The sequence below is a fragment of the Andrena cerasifolii genome, chromosome 5, assembly GCF_050908995.1.
Source record: "Andrena cerasifolii isolate SP2316 chromosome 5, iyAndCera1_principal, whole genome shotgun sequence".
NCBI lineage: Eukaryota > Metazoa > Arthropoda > Insecta > Hymenoptera > Andrenidae > Andrena > Andrena cerasifolii.
Genome location: NC_135122.1, coordinates 3,532,434 through 3,556,931, shown reverse-complemented (window position 1 = coordinate 3,556,931; position 24,498 = coordinate 3,532,434). Strand labels below are relative to the sequence as shown.

The 24,498-nt window shown below is 39.0% G+C and overlaps 3 protein-coding genes across 4 annotated transcripts in view; 2 read left to right on the top strand and 1 right to left on the bottom strand.

The window, feature by feature from the left end:
• LOC143369236 (E3 ubiquitin-protein ligase RNF10) lies at positions 1 to 9,715 on the bottom strand. Of its 2 annotated transcripts, none has more exons than XM_076812917.1 (12): positions 9,280 to 9,715; positions 6,832 to 7,007; positions 5,096 to 5,262; positions 4,421 to 4,511; positions 4,175 to 4,359; positions 3,890 to 4,082; positions 3,678 to 3,812; positions 3,364 to 3,604; positions 3,042 to 3,293; positions 2,787 to 2,961; positions 1,747 to 2,081; positions 1 to 1,270 (listed from the first exon to the last, which is right to left on the bottom strand). In XM_076812917.1, the coding sequence occupies exons 1-12, from the start codon at positions 9,347 to 9,349 to the stop codon at positions 1,182 to 1,184; spliced, it is 2,109 nt and encodes a 702-aa protein (XP_076669032.1). In that variant the 5' UTR covers positions 9,350 to 9,715; the 3' UTR covers positions 1 to 1,181. The 2 variants fall into 2 exon arrangements, with proteins under 2 accessions (XP_076669032.1, XP_076669031.1); XM_076812916.1 differs by having other exon boundaries at positions 5,096 to 5,322; positions 9,280 to 9,714.
• Positions 9,716 to 12,095: 2,380 nt separating this feature from the next.
• Positions 12,096 to 17,225, top strand: LOC143368819 (uncharacterized). The gene is made up of 5 exons (XM_076811920.1): positions 12,096 to 12,302; positions 12,554 to 12,789; positions 13,311 to 13,512; positions 14,113 to 14,240; positions 17,124 to 17,225. The coding sequence occupies exons 1-5, from the start codon at positions 12,110 to 12,112 to the stop codon at positions 17,223 to 17,225; spliced, it is 861 nt and encodes a 286-aa protein (XP_076668035.1). The 5' UTR covers positions 12,096 to 12,109.
• Positions 17,226 to 17,741: 516 nt separating this feature from the next.
• Positions 17,742 to 24,498, top strand: part of Dat (Sodium-dependent dopamine transporter) — a 42,340-nt gene continuing 35,583 nt past the window's right edge. Inside the window, exon 1 of the mRNA XM_076812578.1 lies at positions 17,742 to 17,994. The gene's annotated coding sequence lies outside the window, so the exon portion shown is untranslated. The remainder of the gene's footprint in view (positions 17,995 to 24,498) is intronic.

Genomic DNA, 24,498 nt, shown 5'->3' with positions numbered 1-24,498 from the left:
TTTCCAGGAAATGAAATTTTATTGGCAAGCAGAATAGGCTGCTACAGAAAACAATTATTTTGATAATCGACAATACAATGACGGAAATCTGACAAGGCGTGCAATGGGACACTATATACAGTAAATTCTCGGTGTAAGATCGCCACTTCGGACTGTGCAGCATGTTACGACGTGCACAGTGCAAGGTGCAAGCGATTAGCACCGTGTTCCGGCTCGAGCTGATGTTTATTACGTTCTGTCAATAGTGGCAGTCGGCAGTCGAAGAAAACCTCACCTTGTGAGTAAGCCCCGTTTCATACATGCACGGAATCCGTTTATACGGCACCGTTTTCACGCTAAAAATTGCGAAGATCATATAGAAGTCTTCCGTCTATGCGGCGACGGCAAGTGTGAAAGATCTCATATGATCTTCGTTCTTTTTACCGTACAAGGCCCGGTGCATACGAGCGGTTTGCGACAGTTTGCCGTCGGGCAATCTGCCGCGCGCGTTTTAGCAGAACATAAATTTATATGAAGCAGTTCACACGGGACGCAAAGTTTTGCGGCTACTAGGCGGCATGTCTGCGTTCGTGTTGACCAGCGCTGTCCAAGGTCGCTCACGCGTGAGCTTGGGATTCTCCCACTCTCGTCCGCGTTGTCAGAAATACCGTGCGACGCTAACCGCGAAGACGGTAGCCAGGCTAGCCCGTCATGGCAGCCTTCGTAGCGTCGCGCGGTCTTCTTGACAACGGAAGGCACGCTGCGGGAAAGATAGATTGGAAGGAGAAGCAGGCGCGTGAGTAGCCCCTACGCCGGACAGCGCTGGTTTTGACGAACGCACGTATTTCTACACCGCGAATGAACGCAGCGGCAAACTGCCGCAAACCGCTCGTCTACACCGGGCCTAAACGGACGCCGTGAATGTGTGAAATGGGGCAAAGAAGGAAGAGCGAATGAGAAAGAATTTCGTCGTCTTTTATGTTTCTCTGGTTCCGAGGGGGATCTTCTCAGTCGGGAGGATAGAGATAATCATGCAACGAACAAATTGGCGATCTTACAACGAGAATTTACTGCTATTATAAGACTTCACAAATTTTCTAACGTGTGTCGCAAGTAATCTAGAATATAGTAAGTGACGAAACAACTGAATCATGAAAGTTGAAAATAAGAACGTAGAGTGCAAACATTAAAAGGACAACAAATTAAGATGAATGCGCCATAGTATTTGCGAACAGTACAGTCGATTTCCCTTTTTTCTTCTTCTTCTTTCCTCCACCATCCATCGTTGATCCTAAAAATAATAGTGGTAATAATAAAAATAAAATCACAAATATACCGCTAATGTTTATACAAATGTATATTTTTCATAGAAAATAGAAGAAATAACACTGCCAAATTCATTTCCGCCAATTTAAATTCGGGCGAGCTAGTCAAATCGATTAATATCTATCAATTACGTATAAAACTTGGCTCTACAGAGTTGTCCCGCTATGGGGACGAGGCAAGAAGACACGCGACGGCGACAAGCCATAAATTTCGTTCGATATGTCGGCGGCATCGTAGTACTTAATTAACAGGAGACAGCAAAGACGAAAGGCGGCCCGAATAGCATACCGTTTCGTTAAGGGGGTGGCTTGTTCACCGAGCGTCTTCTTAAGGGGACAAATCTGTACTAATAATTTTGATTCATTTCGAGTTCTGCCGCACCTAGGATACACTACATTTGCACAAACAACCAGCGTCTAGTTATAAATTTATAAAGCGTACTTGACAACTTTGTTTGTTCCAAAGCGGCTTGCAAGGCATCACCAAGGAAGCTCTGACTGTACGATGGCACCGAGGCGTAATCCTCTTCCTCGGTGTCTTTGGATGACGATTGAGCCATGCTCGAGTAAGACTTCCCGTGAGTAGAGCTCACAGACGGCCAAGCGACCTGCGGTTTACGTGTGCCGGTATTTCGTAACATCTGCGCGAACGATGGTCCCTGTTCGTGAGTTGTGTTGTCAGCTTGTCTGCTTGCAACAATTTCATCAAACGTGCTCAAAGATGGACTGCTTGCCACGCTTGAGGTCGCAGACTCTTGTGGTGATGGAACGCTATCCCTGCAAACAAGGGTAACGCTTTAACTCTGCAGTTCACATATCTATGCGTGGGAACGTCGACTTAGCGAAAAAATATTCTGTCTCCTACTTTAGCACTCGGAAACATGCAATCTTGCTCTAAAACTGTCAATAAGGGGAATTCTTTGAATGATTATATAGTACAAATAATTATCTTGGGCAATATTTGTTAGAAACTTTAGAAGAAGACTAAATGGCACAATGAATCGAAGTTTATAGGATAAATCTTATAAAACTCTAATAGAATACATAAGAGTATCTAATAAAAATTTATTTCACGGGACACAAACAAATTTTTTACCAAAAATTTTTGAGGCAAAATAAATGGTCAACAATTTGTTTTTGTCCCGTGAAATAATTTTTATTCGATACTCTTATGTCTTCATTGTAAGCACCCAAAAGCTCATTTTGATCAGTTTGTTAGTTCAACAGTTATAATTTTTTGAAAAAAAGTTAACACTATATTTCATGGAGCTGTAAGATCCACAATTTTTGACATTTTGAAAAATCCGTCAAGATACGTTCATATATCCCTAAAGACTACAACATATCCAAGTTTCACCTAAATCTGAAATGTTACTCCGAAAAGTGTCCGACTTCGCATGGAATGACCCTTACGGAACACTGTATTATTCAGTGACACTACAAACAAGTATCTAATTATCTAATATAAGACAATATACATACTCTGAAAACAACAAGTCTGGCTGCCATTGGGGGAAATGTCGTTGTGAATCTATGTGCACCACAGGCGTTGGATACTTTCCCATTCGTTTGTTTTCTTCTTCGGTGATCTTTTTCTCCCTTTTTCTTTCCTCGCGTTCTTGCTGTTGCCTGCGTTTGTGCCTCAGCGCAATTTGATCTGCACGGAATAATTTCGATGCTGATTTAAGTTTCAGTGCAGATCGACTGACATTTTATTTAATAGACAAAGAAAATCACCGTGAAACGAAGACAGAACCTCTTCCGATACAATCGGTGGTTTCAACTCGATTTCGGCTACTTCGAACTGAGAAGTAAGTGGCAAGTGGCACAGATACCTCACTCTACGTCTTAGATCTTCTGTAAGACTCCCACCCTCTTTTTCCAAAAGCTTCCCTGTTATTACGTGAGGCGAGTTCTCAAGCCTTCCGTACTGCATTTCCAGCATCTTTACGTTCATCGCGTGAAGGTATAAATGTTGCCCATCGTTAGCTGAAATAAATTTATTTTGTAATATAAATTCATTGAGAGAAACGAAACATAAATATTATCAAGTAGATACCTTGATAAAAGTAAAAGAATTTCTGCATGCCCAAAGTTGATTGAATACCACTAGAATTCCCTACGTTCTTGGATGATTCTTCGTCCATATTTTCTACATCCTTTTTGCTCGAAATATTATTAGTTTCCTCACAGTCGTGGAATTCCTGTTGAACTGGCTCCGATTTTTCAGTGTCATTCTCCTGCTCCAGTGTAGCAGTAGCCTCGTCCATAGACACTTCTGCTTTTGGTTTCGATTTTACCTATACATAGAAATCTCAATAATGCCTTAAAGAATTAGAGAAACGTTACTTTACTAAAGCGAATTAGTGTTACCTCTTGCATCAATGCTTCCTCCCGTTTGGCAAGTTCGTCTAGTGCTTGTTCGATGAAACAATTTTCTGGTGAATCAGGATTATCCAATAGCTCGAAGTTTAACTGGGCACGTTCCCTTTCGATGATGTTCATGACCTGAAAAATTTCGTAGAAGAGCATTGAAGTTTTCATAGTTACGTGTATGTCATCTTTATAGAGTCTAAGCTCCTTACGTCATTCGTATTCGCGATAAGGAGTTTCGAATACACCTGTCTGCTAATTGTTTCCGAAGCTGGGAAGAAATTTGTTGGGCTTTGTGTTATTGACCCAAAAGGCACTGCAAGCAACGATCCCTTTTCACGGCGCATCAAACGTAACGTGACGATATCTCCCAAATTTAACGTGTCCTGCGTAATTTCGGTGACACTGAGAGCGAAAGATAAGAAGGGATTTTTTTAATCTTCGAGATTATAAAATGGTAAAGTTCCGTTCATTTTCGTGTCCCGCTGACGCATTACCTTTTCAAATCAGATTTCTGAACAGCCTCGTCACAAATAGGACATTTACGCCAGGTTTTGTCTGACAGCGATAAATAATGAAGAATGCAGGGCCAACAATAAACATGACCGCAGTGTGTCATTTTTCCAGCAACCGGTGAACACAAACAGATTGGGCAAGATAAGTTTTCAGGACTATGAATTATCTGAAATTGTCAAATATTGATTAATTCCGGGAGCCTTCTAACAATTGTACTTGTGACTTACAATTTGTTCAACCAATTTCCAATCAACTAGAGCATCGGGATCATTCAGATATAATGAATAATTGCCATTGGTAGTTACAACAAACTGACAGCTGAAAGAAGAATCACGTTCAATACATACACATAAAACTTGAATGTGTAGCTGCCCAGAGAAAAATTGAAGGAGCTGGGGAAAACAGACATTTGTAGACTGCCTTTTAGACCGCAGATAGACGTTTTGCACGCGGCGTGTTACAGATCGCGCATTATAATTTTACCTCCGAGTAGTAATGGGCTCATGACCGATAGACTCGCTTCGAATCTCATTAGTCATGGTCTCCAAGCAAATCGAATCGAGAAAGTCTGACGCGGCGTTAAACGCCTATGTATCTAAGGCCTTACTGTCAATCATCCAATAGCGTTTACCAGCTACGTTACCAATTGTTGGAAACTCCTCAAAACAAATGATTCTTTACTTATATGCTCTGTCAGTGCAGAGAGTGTTCATTGAATATTCGTTTATGTTAGGGAGAATATCAGAGCTAGAAGTTCGCGAAGAAAGTTTAACGGATCAATGTCCAGTCAAGGTTTGTTCGATTCCACACCGACTCCCCTACTTTCCTGTTACCTAACTCCATAAATTCTGTTCTGGGTGGCTACACCTAGATATATTAAATCATCTGTTTCAATTTCAAACCTGGCTTGTAAAAACTGTTCCTTGTTGTACTTGTGTCTCTGCACTGGTGGAAACCATCTATTACTGTGGCGGGAATAACCCTTTGTCGATTTCCCGTGGTTCCATGCTCCTGAACCACTTTGCATATCGCGCGGTTCATAGTGAAAATTCAGCAGATGATTCAAATTCTGCTTTTTACTTCCTTGGACCACGACTGAGCCAGGCTCAGCTGACTCTGCTTGCACTACCTACGAACACATTAGGAAGCTCAATTAACATCCAAATTGAGGAATAAATGTTATATTAAATTTTTCCATGCAGAATAATTCAAAGGTGAACATGCAAAATCATTATTTTTTTAAAGATATCGATATTTTACAAACACCGAGGTCTGCTGAATATACACTTGTTAAACAGGGGCGTGTTTGAAGATTGGCACCCCTAGGCTAACAAGCGTCTACCGCCCTTTCCGTGAAATATCATCAAATATTTTAATTTAAGGGGTCATATATGTTTCTCGGCGCTAAAACGTGGTCAATGTTTGCAAGTGATTCAAGAATAAACTGTTAATCCGATTGGTTTAATTCTTTTTTTAAGTGCCATTTTTCGAAAAAAAAATTTGCAGCAATGGTAACACAAAAAGTAGCACTGAAGAAAATGGTCGTGATTTTCGCTATAAAAGTTGTACATTTCTTCTTGTTATTCAAAAATGCTTCAATATAATTAAAAAAAGCTCCCGTTAACCGATAACGAATCTTACGTAGAATATGTGTATAAATGATGAAGTTAATCGGATGAACGGTGAGGTAATTATCATGCCCACCGTCTTGGAAAATGATGTTGCGAGAAAAAGAATATCTGATACCTGTTCTCTCATACCTGTTTTATAATCTATACCTATAAAACATAAAAAGAATTAAACCAATCGGATTAATAGTTTATCCCTGAATCACTCGCAAACATTGACTACGTTTTAGCGCCGAGAAACGTATATGACCCCTTAAAAGAGTTGAGACAATTTTAAAATTAATTCGATATGACAACTCACATGAGTTATTGCTGATTTGCTACATGAAGAGAAGTGAATTGTTTTTAAAGTTGCCTCAAGCCCCTATGTTTAAAGATCACCTATCACCTTCGGCGTTAGGGAAAATACACAGACATTTTATTTTAGAATGATGAAATAATAAAAAGTTAGAGGAAAAAACATTTTGCTATCTTTTTCAATTTTTTTCGACCTGAAATTTCCCACCCTAGGCTGCAGGCTATTTAAAGGTAGGTTTACACCTGACAAGTGACTCGGCCGAGTCATGGGTCTGCTACTCAGCCGAGTGAAAATCTTCCCCGCCGGATTAATCGGCCGAGTACTAGAATATGCATTCAGACTGGGCGAGTGCTCAGTGGGCTCACTCGGCCGAACACTCGTCAGGTGTAAACTCAGCATTAAGCCGGGAATCCACCGGGAAGCTAAGCTATACTATGCGATGCTATGCTATGCCATGCTACGTTTTATAAAAATTAGCTTCAATACATTCTTATGGAACCGTTTCCACCAAAAGCTACGTTAAAACAGCATCGCATAGCATAGCTTAGCTTAGCTTCCCGGTGGATTCCCGGCTTTAGGCTATATGCAAATCCATCCCTGTTGTCAAGAATACAAGTTGAATATGTACATTAATTACATTTGCCAAATACATATGAGTGCACAGCATTGAAAGAGTTAAACATGATAGAACAATTAAATATAAGGTACGAACCTTGGTATCCTCCTTTGAACTGCCATAATATTGTCCTTTAGGTTTTGGTCTCTTATCAAAACTTTTTGCTTTCTGTACATTGCACTTCCGTGGTTGTTCGTACTTTGAGAAGCTACTAGTGCCAGTTGGTTCTCGTCGACGCGAGGTCCTTGGGACGTGCTTGTTATTAGTAATATCTGTAGAAATAGTACTGGAATTTAGTTTTGTATACTTCTGCCTTACACAAGAATTTGGAAATTCCCAGGAGAACCGATAAAATAAAAGTTCTAGTTGGAATGGGACTTATAAAATATAAAAATAAAAAAATTTCTATTGGGATCTGAGACGCACCTTGAGAACACTTTTTAAAGAAGTTCCTAAAGGTAACAATTTTCTCAATAAAAATTCCACAGGAACAAATAATTTCTTAAACGAAACATTTAAGTTCTAACAGTATTTTTTTAAAACGAGGATTCGAGAATTTTTTCGTTCCCTGATTAAAACTATGAAAAGTAATATTGCTAGAGACATGGCACTTACAATAAAGATAAAAGTAAGCCCAACAACGATTCTAATACATGAACGCCAGATTCCGATGTAAGGATTCCCATGGTTAATGATATTTGTATAACAAATGTGCCTGTTCATTGTCACTTTAGGTTTATTAGAGAAATTTGGGTAAGACCGATCGTTCTTTACGTAAGTTAACCCTCGGAAGACGAATGGTGGATATGGTCGCGTAAGACGAATGCAGGGTCAGTATGACTCATAGCAACATTTCTATGGTAAACGGGTTTCACGATAAAAAAGTGAATAGAGTAAACCAACCAGTGTATGACCGAATTGTTGAATCTATGGACATACTTTTAATAAGAATTGTACTTATTAATGTTTGCTTAATACGCGTAACTAAAAATATAGGATATTAAAAGTGCAACTACACTCCATTTATAAATATATAATAATGTTTAAATTTATAATTTCTTTGCCTAATGGTCATTCACTGGTATTGGAGCTGAAGGGGGAAAGAGACGAAAGTTGGAGGGAAATGAAGCCGAAAAGTGCAGCAAGTTTTTTTCGAAACTTCCCTAAAGAGGCATGCAAAGCAAACAAATAACAAGTGTAAACTACTACCCTTAACCATCCAAATAAATTTATTCAAGAAACACTATTTCTTTCGGCTTCTTTGCCCCCCCCCCCTCCCCGCAATTGGCACCCAGAGGCATGAGCCCTACTTGCCCCACCCTAGATACGCCTCTAAATGAATTAATCCCACATAAATAAGTAATAAGAAAATACATCAAAAAATATTCACGTACATTTGATACATAAAAACGGTGTATCTCTTGCATGATTTTTACAAATAATGTTACTGCAATTTAGGCATCTTATACTATATTTTGCCACTGTCATCACAAATGTAAGGTGATCGACTTTGTCAGAGTTGGATTAAAATGACCCTGCATTCGTTGTACGCAGGGGTTTAAAACAGTTATGAAGAACCGATATTTTGGATAACTGTAACAAGGAATCGAATTTTCTGACTATATCGATTTCGGTTACAGTTCTAGAACCGATATTATATCGGTTATAACGGTTCTAGAACCGTTTGGTTCTAGAACCAGTAATCTGTAAGCGTAATATCTACTTATTTCAATTCCTGTAAAATCGATGCGAGAATCGATTCCAGAACCGTTTTAGAACCGTTACAACCGATATAATATCGGTTCTGTAGAACCATAACCAAAATCGATATAGTCAGAAATTTCGGTTCCTTATAACAGTTATGAAGAAGCGATATTCTGAACCAATATATAACTGTTTCTAACTTTCAGTCAGAACCGATATATAACTGTTTGAAACAGTTATTTTCGGAACCGTTTCAATCCCTGCTATATTTTGCCATTGCCATCAGAAATGTAGCATCGACTTTGTCAGAGTTGGATCAAAAATGACCCTGCATTCGTTGTACGAGGGTTAATATAGATTTGTCTCCACTGTTACAATCGAAGTCTCTTTAATAGCTTTGTTTTCGCTTATTCATGTGCAGAGAAGAGGACCAAGCATACCAGTTGCTCGTTTGCTCACGAAACCTGAAACATATTGCTTGCTATATTCACAGCAAATGTTTCTTCGCGAATGTTGTAACAAAGTACCTGCCACTGATACATATAAATAATGCTGTTTAAAATAAAATATTCTACATATTATTATCGCTCATTTCGTGACCTTGAGACCCTGTTGAAGGACACGAAGGATTCTTATATAATTCACGGACCCGCGAACGGAGAAAAAATCTTGAAAAAAGAAATACAAATTAGCGAAAACGAGGAGGGAAAATAGAATCTCAAGAATACCTTGGATCGTAACGGACAAAATCGCTGTTCCTGAACGAGATACACACATAAGACGTCAGCAAATAAAGATGACGTCGTCATCGGAGCGATCGACGTTCGATCAACAACGCACCTTGAGTCTTCTTTGAATCAGCAGGAACCCCCTTCGTAGAGGACTGCGGGAATTTGGTGTTCCTTTCCATTTCCGGCACGAATCTGGTCGCGCTTATTTCCAGCGTGGTTGAGGCTGCGGTCTCCTCCGTATGGAGAAACGGCGTATTTCTGCAGGCCCTTCATCTTCCTCAATAAGCCATGTTTTGTCAGCGTCAAAGATGGAGAAAAGACCTTCGAGATGCCGATGATCGACGCCCGATGTGACGGTGTTACGCTTGCCTACGCACACGTGTGTTCAGCAGAGCAAGAGCTCTGCCTCGGTTTCTCGTCGTAAACGACGATTACCTCGATTCCCTGGCTCTGCGGCCAAAAGTGGTCGCGATCTCGTCGCTATGATGGCGACGAAACTAATGACTTGCGCAACCGGAAGTGCAACGTTCAACACACATCGACTAACCTGACGGTTCGCAGACACTCGGTTAAATAAGCGAGCATCCTTGGAACGGCTTTCGAGTGCATACCCTTTGCTTATATATACATAAGCCCAAAATAATGAAGTGATATACAAGCATAGAATCCATTTTGCTTTTATGACCGTGTCTTATTTGGATCGTCACTCAGTCCCCTGACTTCCGGCATTTGAAAGCTTATCGCGTGTAGCGATTCTTTGAATCGTTTTAAGGGGTTACGTCCACTCTAGAGGTTCGGAAACAACGTACAAGTTCAGAATTTTTGGGGGGAAAAGTATAAGTGAAAATCATACACAATGTTTGTCTACTAAAAGGTACATTTTTTAACAATACTATTCTAAATTTTCACGAGATATTATTATTAACTAAAGGAGATATCGGCTTGGATATGAGTCGCGTTTTTTTGAAGTATTAGCTAGTGGATATTCCCTAGGACAATGGGTGCGTTCCGATTCACGCATTGGCATTTTCTTATTTCTGCTACGCGCTCTGGTGGCGAAAATTAAAGCAGTCTAATCGGGTTAGCTGTCACATGTAATTGACAGTATTGGGAATTTCGACTGTCTGATGATCGATTTTGTAAAATATAACAGACTATTTAATGACAAAAACGTTATTGCACTGTTTCAATACTTGTGTGACACCAGTCCTGTAACGCGATTGACCCGATTACAGAACTTACTTTAGTAGATGGCGTTCTCACAGTATTTCCCAATACTGCGCATGAAGTACAGAGCCAACCGTTCCGTTTTAGGGCGGTATTTACAAACGTTTCTTAAGCAAATGCTTAAGACCATCTTCTAGAAGACGATCCTATTTCACTTAAGACATCAGGAATTCATAGACGTTGCTTAAGATGATCTTAAGCATTTGCTTAGAATAATATATGCTTAGGCCGGTATTCATAGTCGCTACTTATTCTTAAGCAAATGCTTAAGCATTCGGCATCCTTTACTAGCTACTAGGTTAGTAGAGGACGCCGCATAATCAAAGATTGTAGAAACAAATACGCATGCGCGCGCGCGCAGTGACTGCTTCGCCTCTGAAAATCTCCGTTTGCTGCACGCTCGCTGCAGCGGAAGTGGCATCTTAAAATGTAGTACAAGATCACAGATGAATATACATTTGTTAAAGTACTGAAACATTAACTTCAACACTGTGCATGCCCTTCATTTCTATCCATCCAAGCCTGTGCGTCCCCTTCAATTCTATCCAAGCCTGGGCATCCCCTTCATTTCTATAATATAAGCTTTACATAAAAACTCTAAATTGCTGGTATACAAATATATTTTCGTACCTGGTCAACAGTCGATCACGAAACATCGAACAAAAGGGTCATAAACCCCCCCCCGTCGGTAGACACTCATGAACTCGGCCCGGCTAAGGTGATCCACAAAACCTTTCCCCTTCTATAACTCCACTGAAAATGTAAGGGGGGTTCCCTATCTTCAAGATCCAACCAATTACAAATGACAATTCGTAACCGCCTACTCAGTTGTTCGAGCTTTCCTCACGAGTGCAAGAGTTTCGAAAAGTCAGCCAACATCTTCCGTCAACGCAGAACGGTTAACGCGAATCCGTCAACGCATTACGGTTAGCATAAGACAGTTGAAATCGCAATTCCGACCAACGGGTCATCTGCAAAACATTCTTCAGTATTCACTTGTCCATTCCGTTTATTTGGTGAGGTCGAGTCTCTTCGAAGTTACGCGCGAACACTTGTATATTAGTCCAGTGGAAGTAGGATCTGTCTTCGGAATAAATAAATCCCAAAATTTGAGAGAGGGTTGAAAAAAATAATAGTTTTTCGCGAATATCTCGTTATCTGGCAGTTTTCCGATAAAAAGAGTTATTATGAATCTTATAGCTTAGGAAATTCTCTACAAAAAAAGTGTTATGAGTTTTTGTCGTAGGAGTAACTATTTTCATGTATGTCGGGTTACTAAGTTTCAACCCCAATACTTTTGACAAGGAAAGATCTCGAACCTGGAAATTCAGAAAATTATGAAATTCTGTAAATATGTAGGGGATGTCCCCCTGAGTATAACGCAATTTTGTTTGCTGCCCGAAATTTCCGTCTAATATCACTGGACTATGTATATATAGAAAGTAGTTTGTAGGTGTTTATAGTGGGTGGGAATAGTTCTGTAAACTATTAAATTACATCATATTTAGCTTCAATGTTTAGCTAAAGCAAAGCTTAAAGAATAACTTCAATTTGTGTATTTTTATTTTTTCAGGGTCGTAAAGATGGAGTCTGTCTGAACGGAACTTGTACAGCAGCTTAGCTACCCTAGACCACCACTGTCCCTCCACCAGATCGAAAAAGACTGGCCCAAACTTACTCCTTTATCCGACACGTCATATTCTGCAACGAACATGTCGAAGTACAACATCCAAGAATTCGACCTAGAAACGGGGAAGCAGGTCTGGCTGACCGGCTACAGCAACGCCGCTTTCGAAGATCCACTTAACAGCTACGACAATAATCCTGATAAGACTAGCCACCTGGACAACGGGCTGTCCAGCATCGACATTTGCAGCAAGGACGACGAAGCTGTAAACAACGATGGTGAGTTTCAGGTTTCACTAATTCAGTGATTCATTATGAATGAAATTCATTATAATATTGATGAATTTAAAAGAAATTAAATAACTCTGTTTCACAAAAAGGACAAATTTCCCCGAAGCCTCGTGGATCCACAAATCAAATTAGAATCCTAGTAACTCACTAGCAATTCTTATTATATCATCTCATAAAAGTTGTATTAAAAAAGAAGTAAAGAAGTATACATATACAATCGTCCGTGAAATTTGTTTCAGTTGCACACAGTCCAGAAAAGAATATCCTGTGCACGCTCGGAAGGAAATATCTGTACCAGAGGATCAAAAAGACTTGCTGGAAAAAGTTACTGTACAAAAGGGTGCCCATTGTAGCGTGGTCGCAAACGTATCGCAAGGACTACATAGCAAGTGATCTGGTTGCTGGTATTACCGTAGGCCTAACTGTTATACCACAAGCAATAGCTTACGCGAATGTTGCAGGACTTCCTTTACAGGTAAGGACATTAACATTCGTTCACCTTTGCAAATCCTCCGTGGACCAGTTTCGTAGTTCAGGAATAAAATGTTGCTAGGCTGTTACTTCGTTTAAGGGATCTCTCTAGTTTGACGCTATGAAATTAAGGCAAATTTGGGGGAATTTTTTAAAAGAAAAGTATTGAGTATTATAATTCCAAACTTTGTACGTTTATTAATTGACATTGGAACGTGTGGTTTTGAAATTCAGAAGATCTAGATCCCCACGATTCTACATAAATATAATTCAAAGTTTAGTAATTTGTTAGCAATAATTTCTCGATTTAAGTGGTAATTAGTTTCGTTCTTTTGTTCAAATTTTCATCACCAAGAAGAATAAATTTTCATAATTCTGTCTAAGGCAACAGACACTTCTTGTGTCGTTCCAGCAGTATCATTTCAATGATTAAAATTCACATTTGATGTTAAGCTTGATAACTGCTAAGAAAGTAGAGTAATACTAAAAAAAAACCTTAACAATTGAAAACATTTTTTTTTGCAGTACGGCTTGTATTCTTCTTTCATGGCTTGCTTCGTCTACACCATACTAGGATCTTGCAAAGATGTGCCAGTTGGACCAACAGCGATTATCGGGATATTAACTAGAGAAACATTACAAAAATCCGACTTGGGTCCCGAATTTGCGGTCCTTTTAACCTTCGTATCTGGCTGCGTGTGTTTGCTGATGGGAATATTACGATTAGGTAATTACATCATTGAAGATTCTTAAATTAGAGTTCGTCCAGTTTCTCTGTGTCAGCTTGCAAACGATATTGAACTTTTAATATAAATATTATTATGTTGTTTAAAATAGATAAGGTGCTCCAAAGTAAATAACATCTCAAAAGAAGAAGATTTCCTTTGTAAGGAAATAGTAATTTACAACTAGTTACATTATTTTTTCAAAAAACTACGCAAAATTTACTTTAATTAAGTACATTTCCTTGCATCTCTTTGATTCAGTATCCTTGTCAATTTACTAATCAATAAGAGGAAAAAAAAATCGAAATCGATAAGGTAATGATCGAAGGCTCCTTATAAATAAATCTTGTTCCACATTTTCGACTAATTCTATCGAAAAGAATCACCACCACTTGTACTGCACCATTTATTTTTGGACATCGTATATTACAGTGTTATATAACTCTGTGTGATTCATACAGGAAGAATACCTTTGTAGAATCTAATAATTTATTTAATATTAGCACACAAGTTTTCTAACGTGCCTTCATGTAATACACGAAAGTGTTGAAAGTACTAATGTAAGTGCATTTAATAAATTCTCCCATATCTTCTTTTATCAGGGTTTCTGTTAGACTTCATATCGGGGCCGGTTTCGGTCGGCTTCACATCGGCAGCAGCGATTATCATCGCGACCAGCCAGATAAAGGACATTCTAGGCATTCCTATCACCGGTAGCAAATTCGTCGAAGTTTGGCGAACTTGAGCTAAATGACTGCCTTAAAGGTAACTGAAATATCATTCTTTCGATATAATATATTGAAAGTCTAGTATTAACCCTTTCAGTGTTAAAGTTTCACTGTTACACGCATGTTGTAGGTGGAAATTCTACGATCATGTTTGTTTACTACTTCCACGGTACTCAGAGGGTTAATAGCTGATTAATAGCATCTTAATCTACTTTTTATTAGTATTGAAATCTTAGAAATTACATATTAGTTGATACAGTATAAGCAGAGTTGAGGATTAACTAAATAAAAAATTATTTAAATAACAGATTGAGTAAAAGTTACTTTAACTTTCGATTATTCGACGAATAAACTTAATTTTTTTATGAAATTTCAACTTCAGCGTCGAATAAATTTTTCAACTTCAACTTTTACTTTATTCGACATCGTATACTTCTTGGGCGCGCATTCGAACCACCGCGGACCGGGTGTTAAGGCCTGGCGCGCGCGTTACAATTAGTAGTATCGCTCAATGATGGTTCTCGGCGGCTCGGACGCACGCCAAAAAATTATTCGACGACGAATAAAGTTAAAGTCAAAGTTGAAAATTTTACTTTATCCGTCGAATAAAAATAATAACTTTATTCGACACATGACGAATAATTCCTTTAATTTTTATTCATCATTCGGAATTTTTATTTAAATACAAATTTTGCCTACCTCTGAGTACAAGCATATAAAATAAAACAAATTCTATTTATTTTGCAGAATTTTCAAATGGCCCGGCGGCTATTACGAATAGGTGCTGACAATACTAAAGGCACCCACACACTATCAAGAATGCTCATCGAGCGAGCACTTGAAAATTCCGTCCCGCAACTACTTTTCTTTATATTGTAAGCATCAGTATTATATCAACAAGAAGACAGGGGATAACATAGACGATACTATTATAAGAGTAAGTAATGTTTTTCATAGTTGTTTCGAGATAATAATTAACTATAACGTAACGGATATTTATGTGACGCTGGTGCTTCATTCATAAACGAGAATAAAATAAGAAGCCGTCGCATAGTAAACTAGCTATTATGAAGTGTCTTATGAAAGTTTCAAGAATGAACTGTGCTGCACCAATGTCGCGCCGAAGGAGTTAATTGAAATATGACTAGAGTAATAAAAGGTGTACATACGAATGAATACGTCGACACAAGCCCATATTTTTATGCGGTAATGATATCTTACATATTCTTTTTATACATATACAATTATGTACATATCTATGTAGTAATCACTTTTTAATAACATTCGTATGTGTTTTATAAATATATACCTTATTTGAAAAAGTGTTAATAAGTGTTGAGAAAATATTGTGACCGTTTAGCTTAGATGATATGTTGTACAAAAATCGAAATTTCAGTAAAATTGTATCGATATGCGCCTCATTTTGTTAGAAGTACAGTATCCCCTGAGGGACTTTTGACATATTATTTAAAACGACAAAATAAAGGCCCATACCAATATTTAACTTGCTGGGATTTATTCCGAAGACAGATCCTAATTCCAGTGGACTAATATACAAGTTTCCGCGCGTAACTTCCAAGAGACTCGACCTCACCAAATAAACGGAATGGACAAGTAAATACTGAAGAATGTTTTGCGGATGACCTGTATTATGCTAACCGTAATGCGTTGACGGATTCGCGTTGATCGTTCTGCGTTGACTTAAGATGCTAACTGACTTTTCGAAAGTCTTGCACTCGTGAGGAAAGCTACGAATTGTCATTTGTAACTGGTTGGATTTTGAAGATAGGGAACCACCCTTACATTTTCAGGGGAGTTATAAAAGGGGAAAGGTTTTGTGGATCACCTTAGCCGAGTTTCTGAATGTCTACCGACGGTGGGGGTTTATGACCCTTTTGTTTGATGTTTTGTGATCGACTGTCGACCAGGTACAAAAATATGCAAGGACCGAGTCCCGTCAGGGGAAGACAATGTATAGAAGAAAACTTATTCCTAAGGGACTTGAGAATAATACTATAAACTACTTAAAGCTACCACCCTAATTCTAGCTACGCCATTATCGCTAAGCTGACATATACTTTATTATTTTATTGTGAGGGATGCGGAACACAAGACTTTTGTAAAAATTCCCATTTTCCCGAGTAACAGTGTGAAGATGGCGCGTTGTATAAAATTTCACTGGCACGCCAGGATTTCGCAACGTGTTTTACGAAAACTGATACAAACGTTTCGCTTTCAATTACACAGCTTATTGTACATGTAACGCATTTTTTTGTCCACGCAAGCGGCACACATCGCTATAAAGCAGGGATTGTAACCCGCGCTGTACCCTAACCCGAAGCTGGTTAACCAAGGAAGGTTACTGTAATCCATACTTACCGCGAGAGAACGGTTTCTAAATTCTAGAAAGAGCCGGTTAATCAGCTCGTAGTAGGTTACTATTAACATAAGACAGTCTAGTCTAGGCAGACACTTAAGGGAGTACATACTCTGGTCATCCGGCCGAAAAATTGAGCAATCTTTATGAATTTTGTACTCAATAAACCATAGTTGTAACCATATTTCCAATAAGGCTGTACTCGGAAGGATAAAGAAATGAACTATGGTTAATTTTGATTTTATTTATTTAAAAAGCCAGTGGCTTTATAGATATTTCGCACTTTGTTCCTTGTTAAATTCTATTTTTACGTTTTTTTTAAAAGAAATGTTACTTCTATTATTCCAACCGATCTATATGCTGTTTTTTAACTCTGCCAAAATGGTATGTTACACAAAATTATCAATAGTATGGAATAAGTATAAGATTTTATCAATAAACACAGTGGCTTTATGGTAATTTCGGGCAGTGTATGTACAAGAAATATCTAACTTCGTCATGTTTACAGGCACTTTCCTCGGAACTGACTTTTGACACTTCTGGCCTTCTTGGATCCAACAGTACAATAGCAGAAAGACTTCGCAAGCCCATCAAACCACTACAATCCTAATGGCATCTGTTTCACCGCATTATACTCCTACCTGCGAAGAATCGTTTCGCTCGGAGCCGAAAGAGCGATGCGCGCGCCTTTTCGTCGGCCGCAGAAGCCCGCGCACAGCGATTGGCCCCGTCCTCGCGTCACGTGCCTCGGCGCGGCGTCACATGACCGCAGCGTGTATATACCTACCCCCGCAGGGCAGAGTTCCTCACTCACTCTTTCGAACCTTTGCGGCGCGGTTCCCCTTTTTGAATTCGCATGTTCTCCGATGGGACATTGTCGTCACCGATGTGCGCTCCGCTTGCGAGCTCTGTCTGCAGAGGGGCATACCGTTCGTTCTTGCGACGGCAACTCTCGCGGGCCGCCCTGTCGTAACGATCCGAAAAAGCGCGCGTAAGGAAGACCGACCGTAGATCCGCGCGATATCCACGTGATTCGGTATCCAGAGATCTCGTGACGCCTGTAAGAACTAAGGAAGACGACGGGAAGGAAATACGCGCGACCCCCGCTGTACCTTTCGGGCGACAACAAGTTCGTTTAAGCTGCTGCTCGCCTCGGGGGTTGATCGTCGCGTCCGGAGGGATAGCAGCATTCCGCAGCCGGGCTAGTGACGCGGGAATGGGTCTGACGGACACGAGTTTCGAGGTACTTTTGACCCTGTGGCGGGTTCTCGTCGACGGAGTCGCGTGGACCGAAGGGGCCCGCGGTCAGTGCCGCGGCATCTCGCAAAGTCGCAGCGTCGGCAGTCTCGTTCGTTAATCGTTCTGGCCGTGTCTCCTCGGTAAGTAGAGCGCACGATAAGAATATACTCTCGAGGATGAGACGAATTAACCGTATGCTTCAGCGTTGCGAGGGAAGTTATCTGGTTCTGTACAAGTAGAGCTTCCTTCACTGTACGTTTCTGCAGGGTACCACTTAAGCAGCCGTTTTTGTCGAAAATGAAGCATTGCTTTTGCAATTTAATTACCAAGGAATACGTTGAACCTGACATAGGAACATCCCGAACTCGGAAATTCGAAAAATTCGGAAGCTCTCTGAATATGTAGGGGATTTCCTCCTGATTGCAACGCAATTTTTGTTTGCTGCACAAATTCACTCGAAGGGGGTCAAATTAACCCCTGTAAATTTGGCTATTTTCAGATTTTGTGTTATAACTCGCGAACTGTATGAGATGGATAAAAAGTTTCAAGACAAAAGTTACTTCTTTTAAGTAGATCTAGCATTTGGTAAAACAAATTTTTGTTTGCTACCTAAATTCACTCTAAGGGGGTGCAATTGACCCCTGAATTTCCGATTTTGTGTTATAACTCGTGAACTGTAAAATATTTTTTTTTACCAAATGCTAGATCTAATTAAAGGAAGTAAATTTTGTCTTGAAACTTTTTTTCTATCTCTTACAGTTCGCGAGTTATAACACGAAATCTGGAAATAGCCGAATTTTCAGGGGTTAATTTCACCCCCTTCGAGTGAATTTGGGCAGCAAACAAAAATTGCGTTGTAATCGGGAGGAAATCTCCTACATATTCACAAAGTGTCGGAATTTTTTTAATTATCCGGGTTCGGGATCATCCCTTGTGAGACTTGTCCTTTGACGCAATGTTTATTAACATAATAAGGTTTAAAATAACATGTGTTTTTCGCCAAAAATATGCATTATAGATGACACTACACATGGATCATTAAACAGTCTTTTTAAAAAAGTTTATTTTCTTTTGCAGCGACTTTAACGAAATGAAACGAAATTTAGTGACTTGCTTCTAAATTCTACTTCAGAATACCTCTGGTTCAGCATTGAAAATAAGCATAATTATGAAAATGACAGCTACGAAATGGTGATTTTTTAAATAAGGGAGCGTTTCTGTAGATATGATGAGGTTTTAGCTTCTTTTCATTCAGAATAACAGGTTTTATTAACTTATTAGTTATCACTGCAAAACAAAAAAAGTTTTTTTTAAAGTGCTTCTTTAATGATCCATCTGTAGCGTATAATGCATATTTTTCACCAAACAAACGTGATTTTTTTAAAGCTTATGATGTTAATAAACATTGTGTTAAAGAAGAAGTCTCAGCTGCAAATTATTTCTTTGTAATTAAATGAAAACGAAATGCTTCACTTTCGACAAAACGACTGCCTAGTACCCTTCGGTAGTGGTTTAATGTGGCATCAAATGCTGATAATATTTGCCAGTGACGTGACATGCCCAGGTCACTCTTCGCGATCTAATTTTTAAGGTAACGTCACCGAGAAGGGGAAATTTTAAACTCGAAAATTGAAAAATTTATGAAACTTTGGAATTACATCGAGGCGATCTTAATAAGTAATCTGCTATCTTTTTCGTTTTCCGAAGTGACTCTAAAAATCAGTCCTGGGAGATCGAACTGTTTTTTATTCCATTCCTTGTAATCGATACGAGGTGGAAAATGATTCATAGAGAATATTTACGTCGTTCAAGCAGGCTTATCGTTTCATTCAAGATTTATTGATGGATGATTGAAAGTTCAGAAGAAAGAGACAGAAAGGAAATTGTGAACTTGAATTCCGAAGATTCGAGGATTTGTGATAAATTTAATTGGCGCAACTGCTTATGCAGATTTGATGTCGCAGATGTGCGAGTCGCGTCCACAAGTACTCTTAGCTTTCACGGTCGTTTGCGGTTTTCAGTGATTATCCTTAGTCTCGTGGCTCATCGCCTATTTCCCTTTCGATACACTTATCGCATGTATTAAATTGATTCTCGTCACAAGCGTGGTGTTTGCGGAAAATCGAAAGGTTTTGTTAGGCACGATTCTTCCAAGAGAGGAGATTTTTTCTTGGAAAAAATGTGGCGAATGAGGCAAAATTGTTGAAACAGTTGTTAACGTCTCTGAAAGAAATTAGCAACAGATTATTGTAATTTAAGCAACAGTGCCTTTGTAATTTAAATAAGTATCGTTTCTTCTATGGTTCCCATTATCATATTCATTGTGCGAATTTACTGCAACCTTTCTGGCAAGTCTTCAACAATTCGTTAATAATTTCTTAACAGTTTAACGAATTTATTATTTCCTTTACAATAAATCTTCAAAGTATTAAAACTATGCATTTGCTTGATTGGCAATATTTGACTGTTCAACTTGAGCTCTGCAGACAACAAAATGTGCCTCCTCATTTTGTTTATTCGGTGAATATGAGAATGCGTGAGACACTTCGCGAGTACTTCTTGTAAGCTTTTTTAAGTTTGGATACCAAATGCACCTAGGTACTTCTTCCTTGGAGATTGCAATGGGAAAATTAATAATTGTGCAATTTATACGACAAAGTACACTAATTGGTATTTAAACATAACATATATAGTTCTGCTTAACTGAGGCAATGAGAAATCTGGACTGATTGGAAAACGCCACGCTATACTTGCAAATTTGAATGTCTTTTATCATTAGAAGCCTGGGAAATGCTGGATGTTTTAGCTACAGATTCATGAGTTGCAAAATTATTAGGACAGAAAAATTGCTTGAAAATTGATACTTTTATTTGCACAATTTTTCGCAAAAAAAACTATCTCGATTAACATAAGCAGGTTACTCTCGCGACAAACACTTTGCACATTCGCTACTACGCAATTGAAGAATCCTTGTAGAAAACACTGCAAGTGCAAAAATTAAAAAAAAAATGTATCGGAATATGTTTTAAGTGGCAATGGTAATAATATAGTATTGAATTTGATTTTTTGGCACTTACAGTGTTTTCTAAAAGGACTTTTCAATTAAAGAAGAAATAGGTTCGTAACTAAGTTAATGAGAAGAAAAGTATTTGTAAAGGTAGAGAAATAAGAAGTGAAGTAAAATAAAAGGCATCAGTGAAGAAGAAATAGGTTTGTAACGAATTTAATCAGAAGAAAAATTTTTGTAAAGCTAGAGAAATAAGAAGTGAAGTAAAATAAAAGGCATCAGTGAAGAAGAAATAGGTTTTTAACGAAGTTAATCAGAAGAAAAGTATTTGTAAAGGTAGAGAAATAAGAAGTGAAGTAAAATAAAAGGCATCAGTGAAGAAGAAATAGGTTCATAACGAAATTAATCCGAAGAAAAGTATTTGTAAAGGTTGAGAAATAAGAAGTGAAGTAAAATAAAAGGCATCAGTGAAGAAGAAATAGGTTCGTAACGAAGTTAATCAGAAGAAAAAATTTGTAAAGCTAGAGAAATAAGAAGTAAAGTAAAATAAAAGGCATCACTGAAGAAGAAATAGGTTTGTAACGAATTTAATCAGAAGAAAAATATTTGTAAAGCTACAGAATTAAGAAGTGAAGTAAAATAAAAGGCATCAGTGAAGAAGAAATAGGTTTTTAACGAAGTTAATCAGAAGAAAAGTATTTGTAAAGGTAGAGAAATAAGAAGTGAAGTAAAATAAAAGGCATCAGTGAAGAAGAAATAGGTTCATAACGAAATTAATCCGAAGAAAAGTATTTGTAAAGGTTGAGAAATAAGAAGTGAAGTAAAATAAAAGGCATCAGTGAAGAAGAAATAGGTTCGTAACGAAGTTAATCAGAAGAAAAAATTTGTAAAGCTAGAGAAATAAGAAGTAAAGTAAAATAAAAGGCATCACTGAAGAAGAAATAGGTTTGTAACGAATTTAATCAGAAGAAAAATATTTGTAAAGCTACAGAATTAAGAAGTGAAGTAAAATAAAAGGCATCAGTGAAGATGAAATAGGTTTGTAACGAGTTTAATCAGAAGAAAAAATTTGTAAAGCTACAGAATTAAGAAGTGAAGTAAAATAAAAGGCATCAGTGAAGAAGAAAGGCGAACTTTAAAGTTGACATGCAGTAAGAAGAATAGGAGCGTGATCGAAGTAATTCGTCTTGTATGTTTTATAATATCTGTCGAAGCTCCAACAACTTCTTCAACGACAAATTAATTAACACAGCAATTTTGTGTGTTACTTAAAATACCTAGCCCCGCACCTGCATCCCTCCTGTCTCTCACTTGATCGCATTCGCGTGGCACCATTTATATCCTACAACCTTCGATTCGTTCACCTTACAATTAGTCCCAACAAGGCGTTTCTCTGGATTTCTCAGTGGCCTCTCAGACCGGGTGCGTGCCTCAGAATTATCAGAATTGCCTCTCGGGCAAGCCGTTGTTTCGTAACTCGCTCGTTCGCACGTCTGCGAGATTGAATCTAATTGCGCGTCGGTGCAGTGCTTTTTATCAGGTTATCCCATGATTAGTATCGTTTCTCGTTCTACAAAATATATGTCGGAAATGTGATTACACTGATGCAACAGTTCTTGTGCCATTTGCCCCACTCAAAGTGGTATGAATTACTGCACTTCGAGTGGCTCGCATTAACATTTGGACACCACGGTGCTTCTTACAGTATTGCTTTATAAACGAATTAATCGTTTTCTACTGACAAGGGGAGGACACCATGTGGTAGACACAGATTTTGACGAGCCTTGGCACGATGGGTCTATGTCGAAAATAAGTAAATAGGTGTCCGAGCGTTTCTGTTTTAAGGGGTAACACCACTGTGACGGCCGGAGAAGTAAGCCATTTTTAAGAATTTTTTTCAGGAATAATTTACAGTTTTCATAAAAAATTGTTATTGCCTACCTTTAGTACGCTGTCTTAAGAGACTATACAAAAAAAATTCATTGGTTATACCTAACCAAAAAAAATTCCGCATTATATATTTTTTTCGCCGTAACCAAAATAAAATTTCCGCAATAGATATTGGTTATACCCTAACGAAAAAAAATTCTCGTCAACGATAATGGTTATTCGTAACCAAAAAAAAATTCTGGTCATCGATAATGGTTATTCGTAACCAGAAAAAAATCTGGTCATCGATAATGGTTATTCGTAACCGAAAACAATTTCCGTCGTCTATAACAGTTATTAATGACCAAAAAATATTTCCCTTGTCAATAATGGTTATTAGTGACCAAAAAATAATTCCGTTGACAATACTGGTTATCAGTAACCAAAACAAATAAATCTGAATACATTTTAATCCCTTTATCTTTCGGAAAATTGATGCAGTATTTAATGAACACTGCCTCGCATTTAAATAAAAATTAACTTTTTCTCAATGATTTTTTTCAAAAAAATTAAAAAAAAAGTATCTATTACTTCTGGTCTCTGCAAGGTATCCTTAAAATCCTAGAAACAAACCAGGATTTACAAAAGAAATTCCATCCCGTCGTTCGACGCACCCCTTTGAACGGAGCGCACTATTCCCATACCCCTTTGCCTCACGCGAAGAATTAAAGAGTTATTCGAGACGCTAAGCTACAGCGGCTCACGCGGGACAGGTGGAAAAACGAGATCGTCATATTTCGTCAAACAGCGTCAGCGACGGCGGTCCAAAAAAAAACCTAACTTGAGCCCGAGCTGACCGATGACTTGGTGGCGGCATTTTTCATCGCACCTGTGCAGAGAGTATTCCATCGCGGTTCGGGCGATAACTGCCGAATATCAATTAATCGGGTCGATCCATAGACAAGCGTGGATCAGTGCGTGTGACAGAAAACCCCTCGTCAAGAGCCCCCTCGAGGCCGATGCCGCAGCCGCCTTTGAAATATACGCTGTTTGTCCGTAACCCGTCACAGAGGCACAATGAGCCTCGCTCGGGGGCTTAAGCGTTGTCGCCTGAAGGGCTATCGATAACTTGTCGTCGCCAAATTACACACGCGATCGCGATCGCGACTGCGGCCGCGCCCGTGCGCGCCTCGACCACCCCCTTTTCTCTCTTCCTCCGCCCTCCCCAACTGCCATTCCTCGCGCCACCCTCTCCTCTCCCTCCCCTCCCCCGTCATCCCCCACACCCCGTATAATTATATATAATAACTGCATTGGCGGGGGATTAGCGATTTTTTTAGACGCGCCCCGTTAAAGGGAAATCCGTCGCTGAACGAGGACCCTATTACGCTTGTCACTCGATCGAGATACCCCTGTCCGCTCGATGAATCTCGATCCTGTTGCCGCGTTTCATAACGGAGATTCCTGGAGTGCGTTCCCTGACCGCGATTAAAATTGTCCGGCAGCGATGATTAGTCGTGCAATCGCGCGAGCCGGTGGCCGAGCTTCCATGCCTGAAGTTAGGGGTGAGCCCAGCCCATAGCGAGAGTTTACTGTATAACTGATATAGGTATAACCGTCGCGGAACTGATATAACATCGGTTCTGTAGAACTGGAATCGAAACCGATGTAGGCCAGAACAGTTCTCATAAATGTTTCGGGAACCGAAACTGATACTATAACTGTTTTCAACCCCTAAAAAGAAGCGGTAACATTTTTTGATATCGCG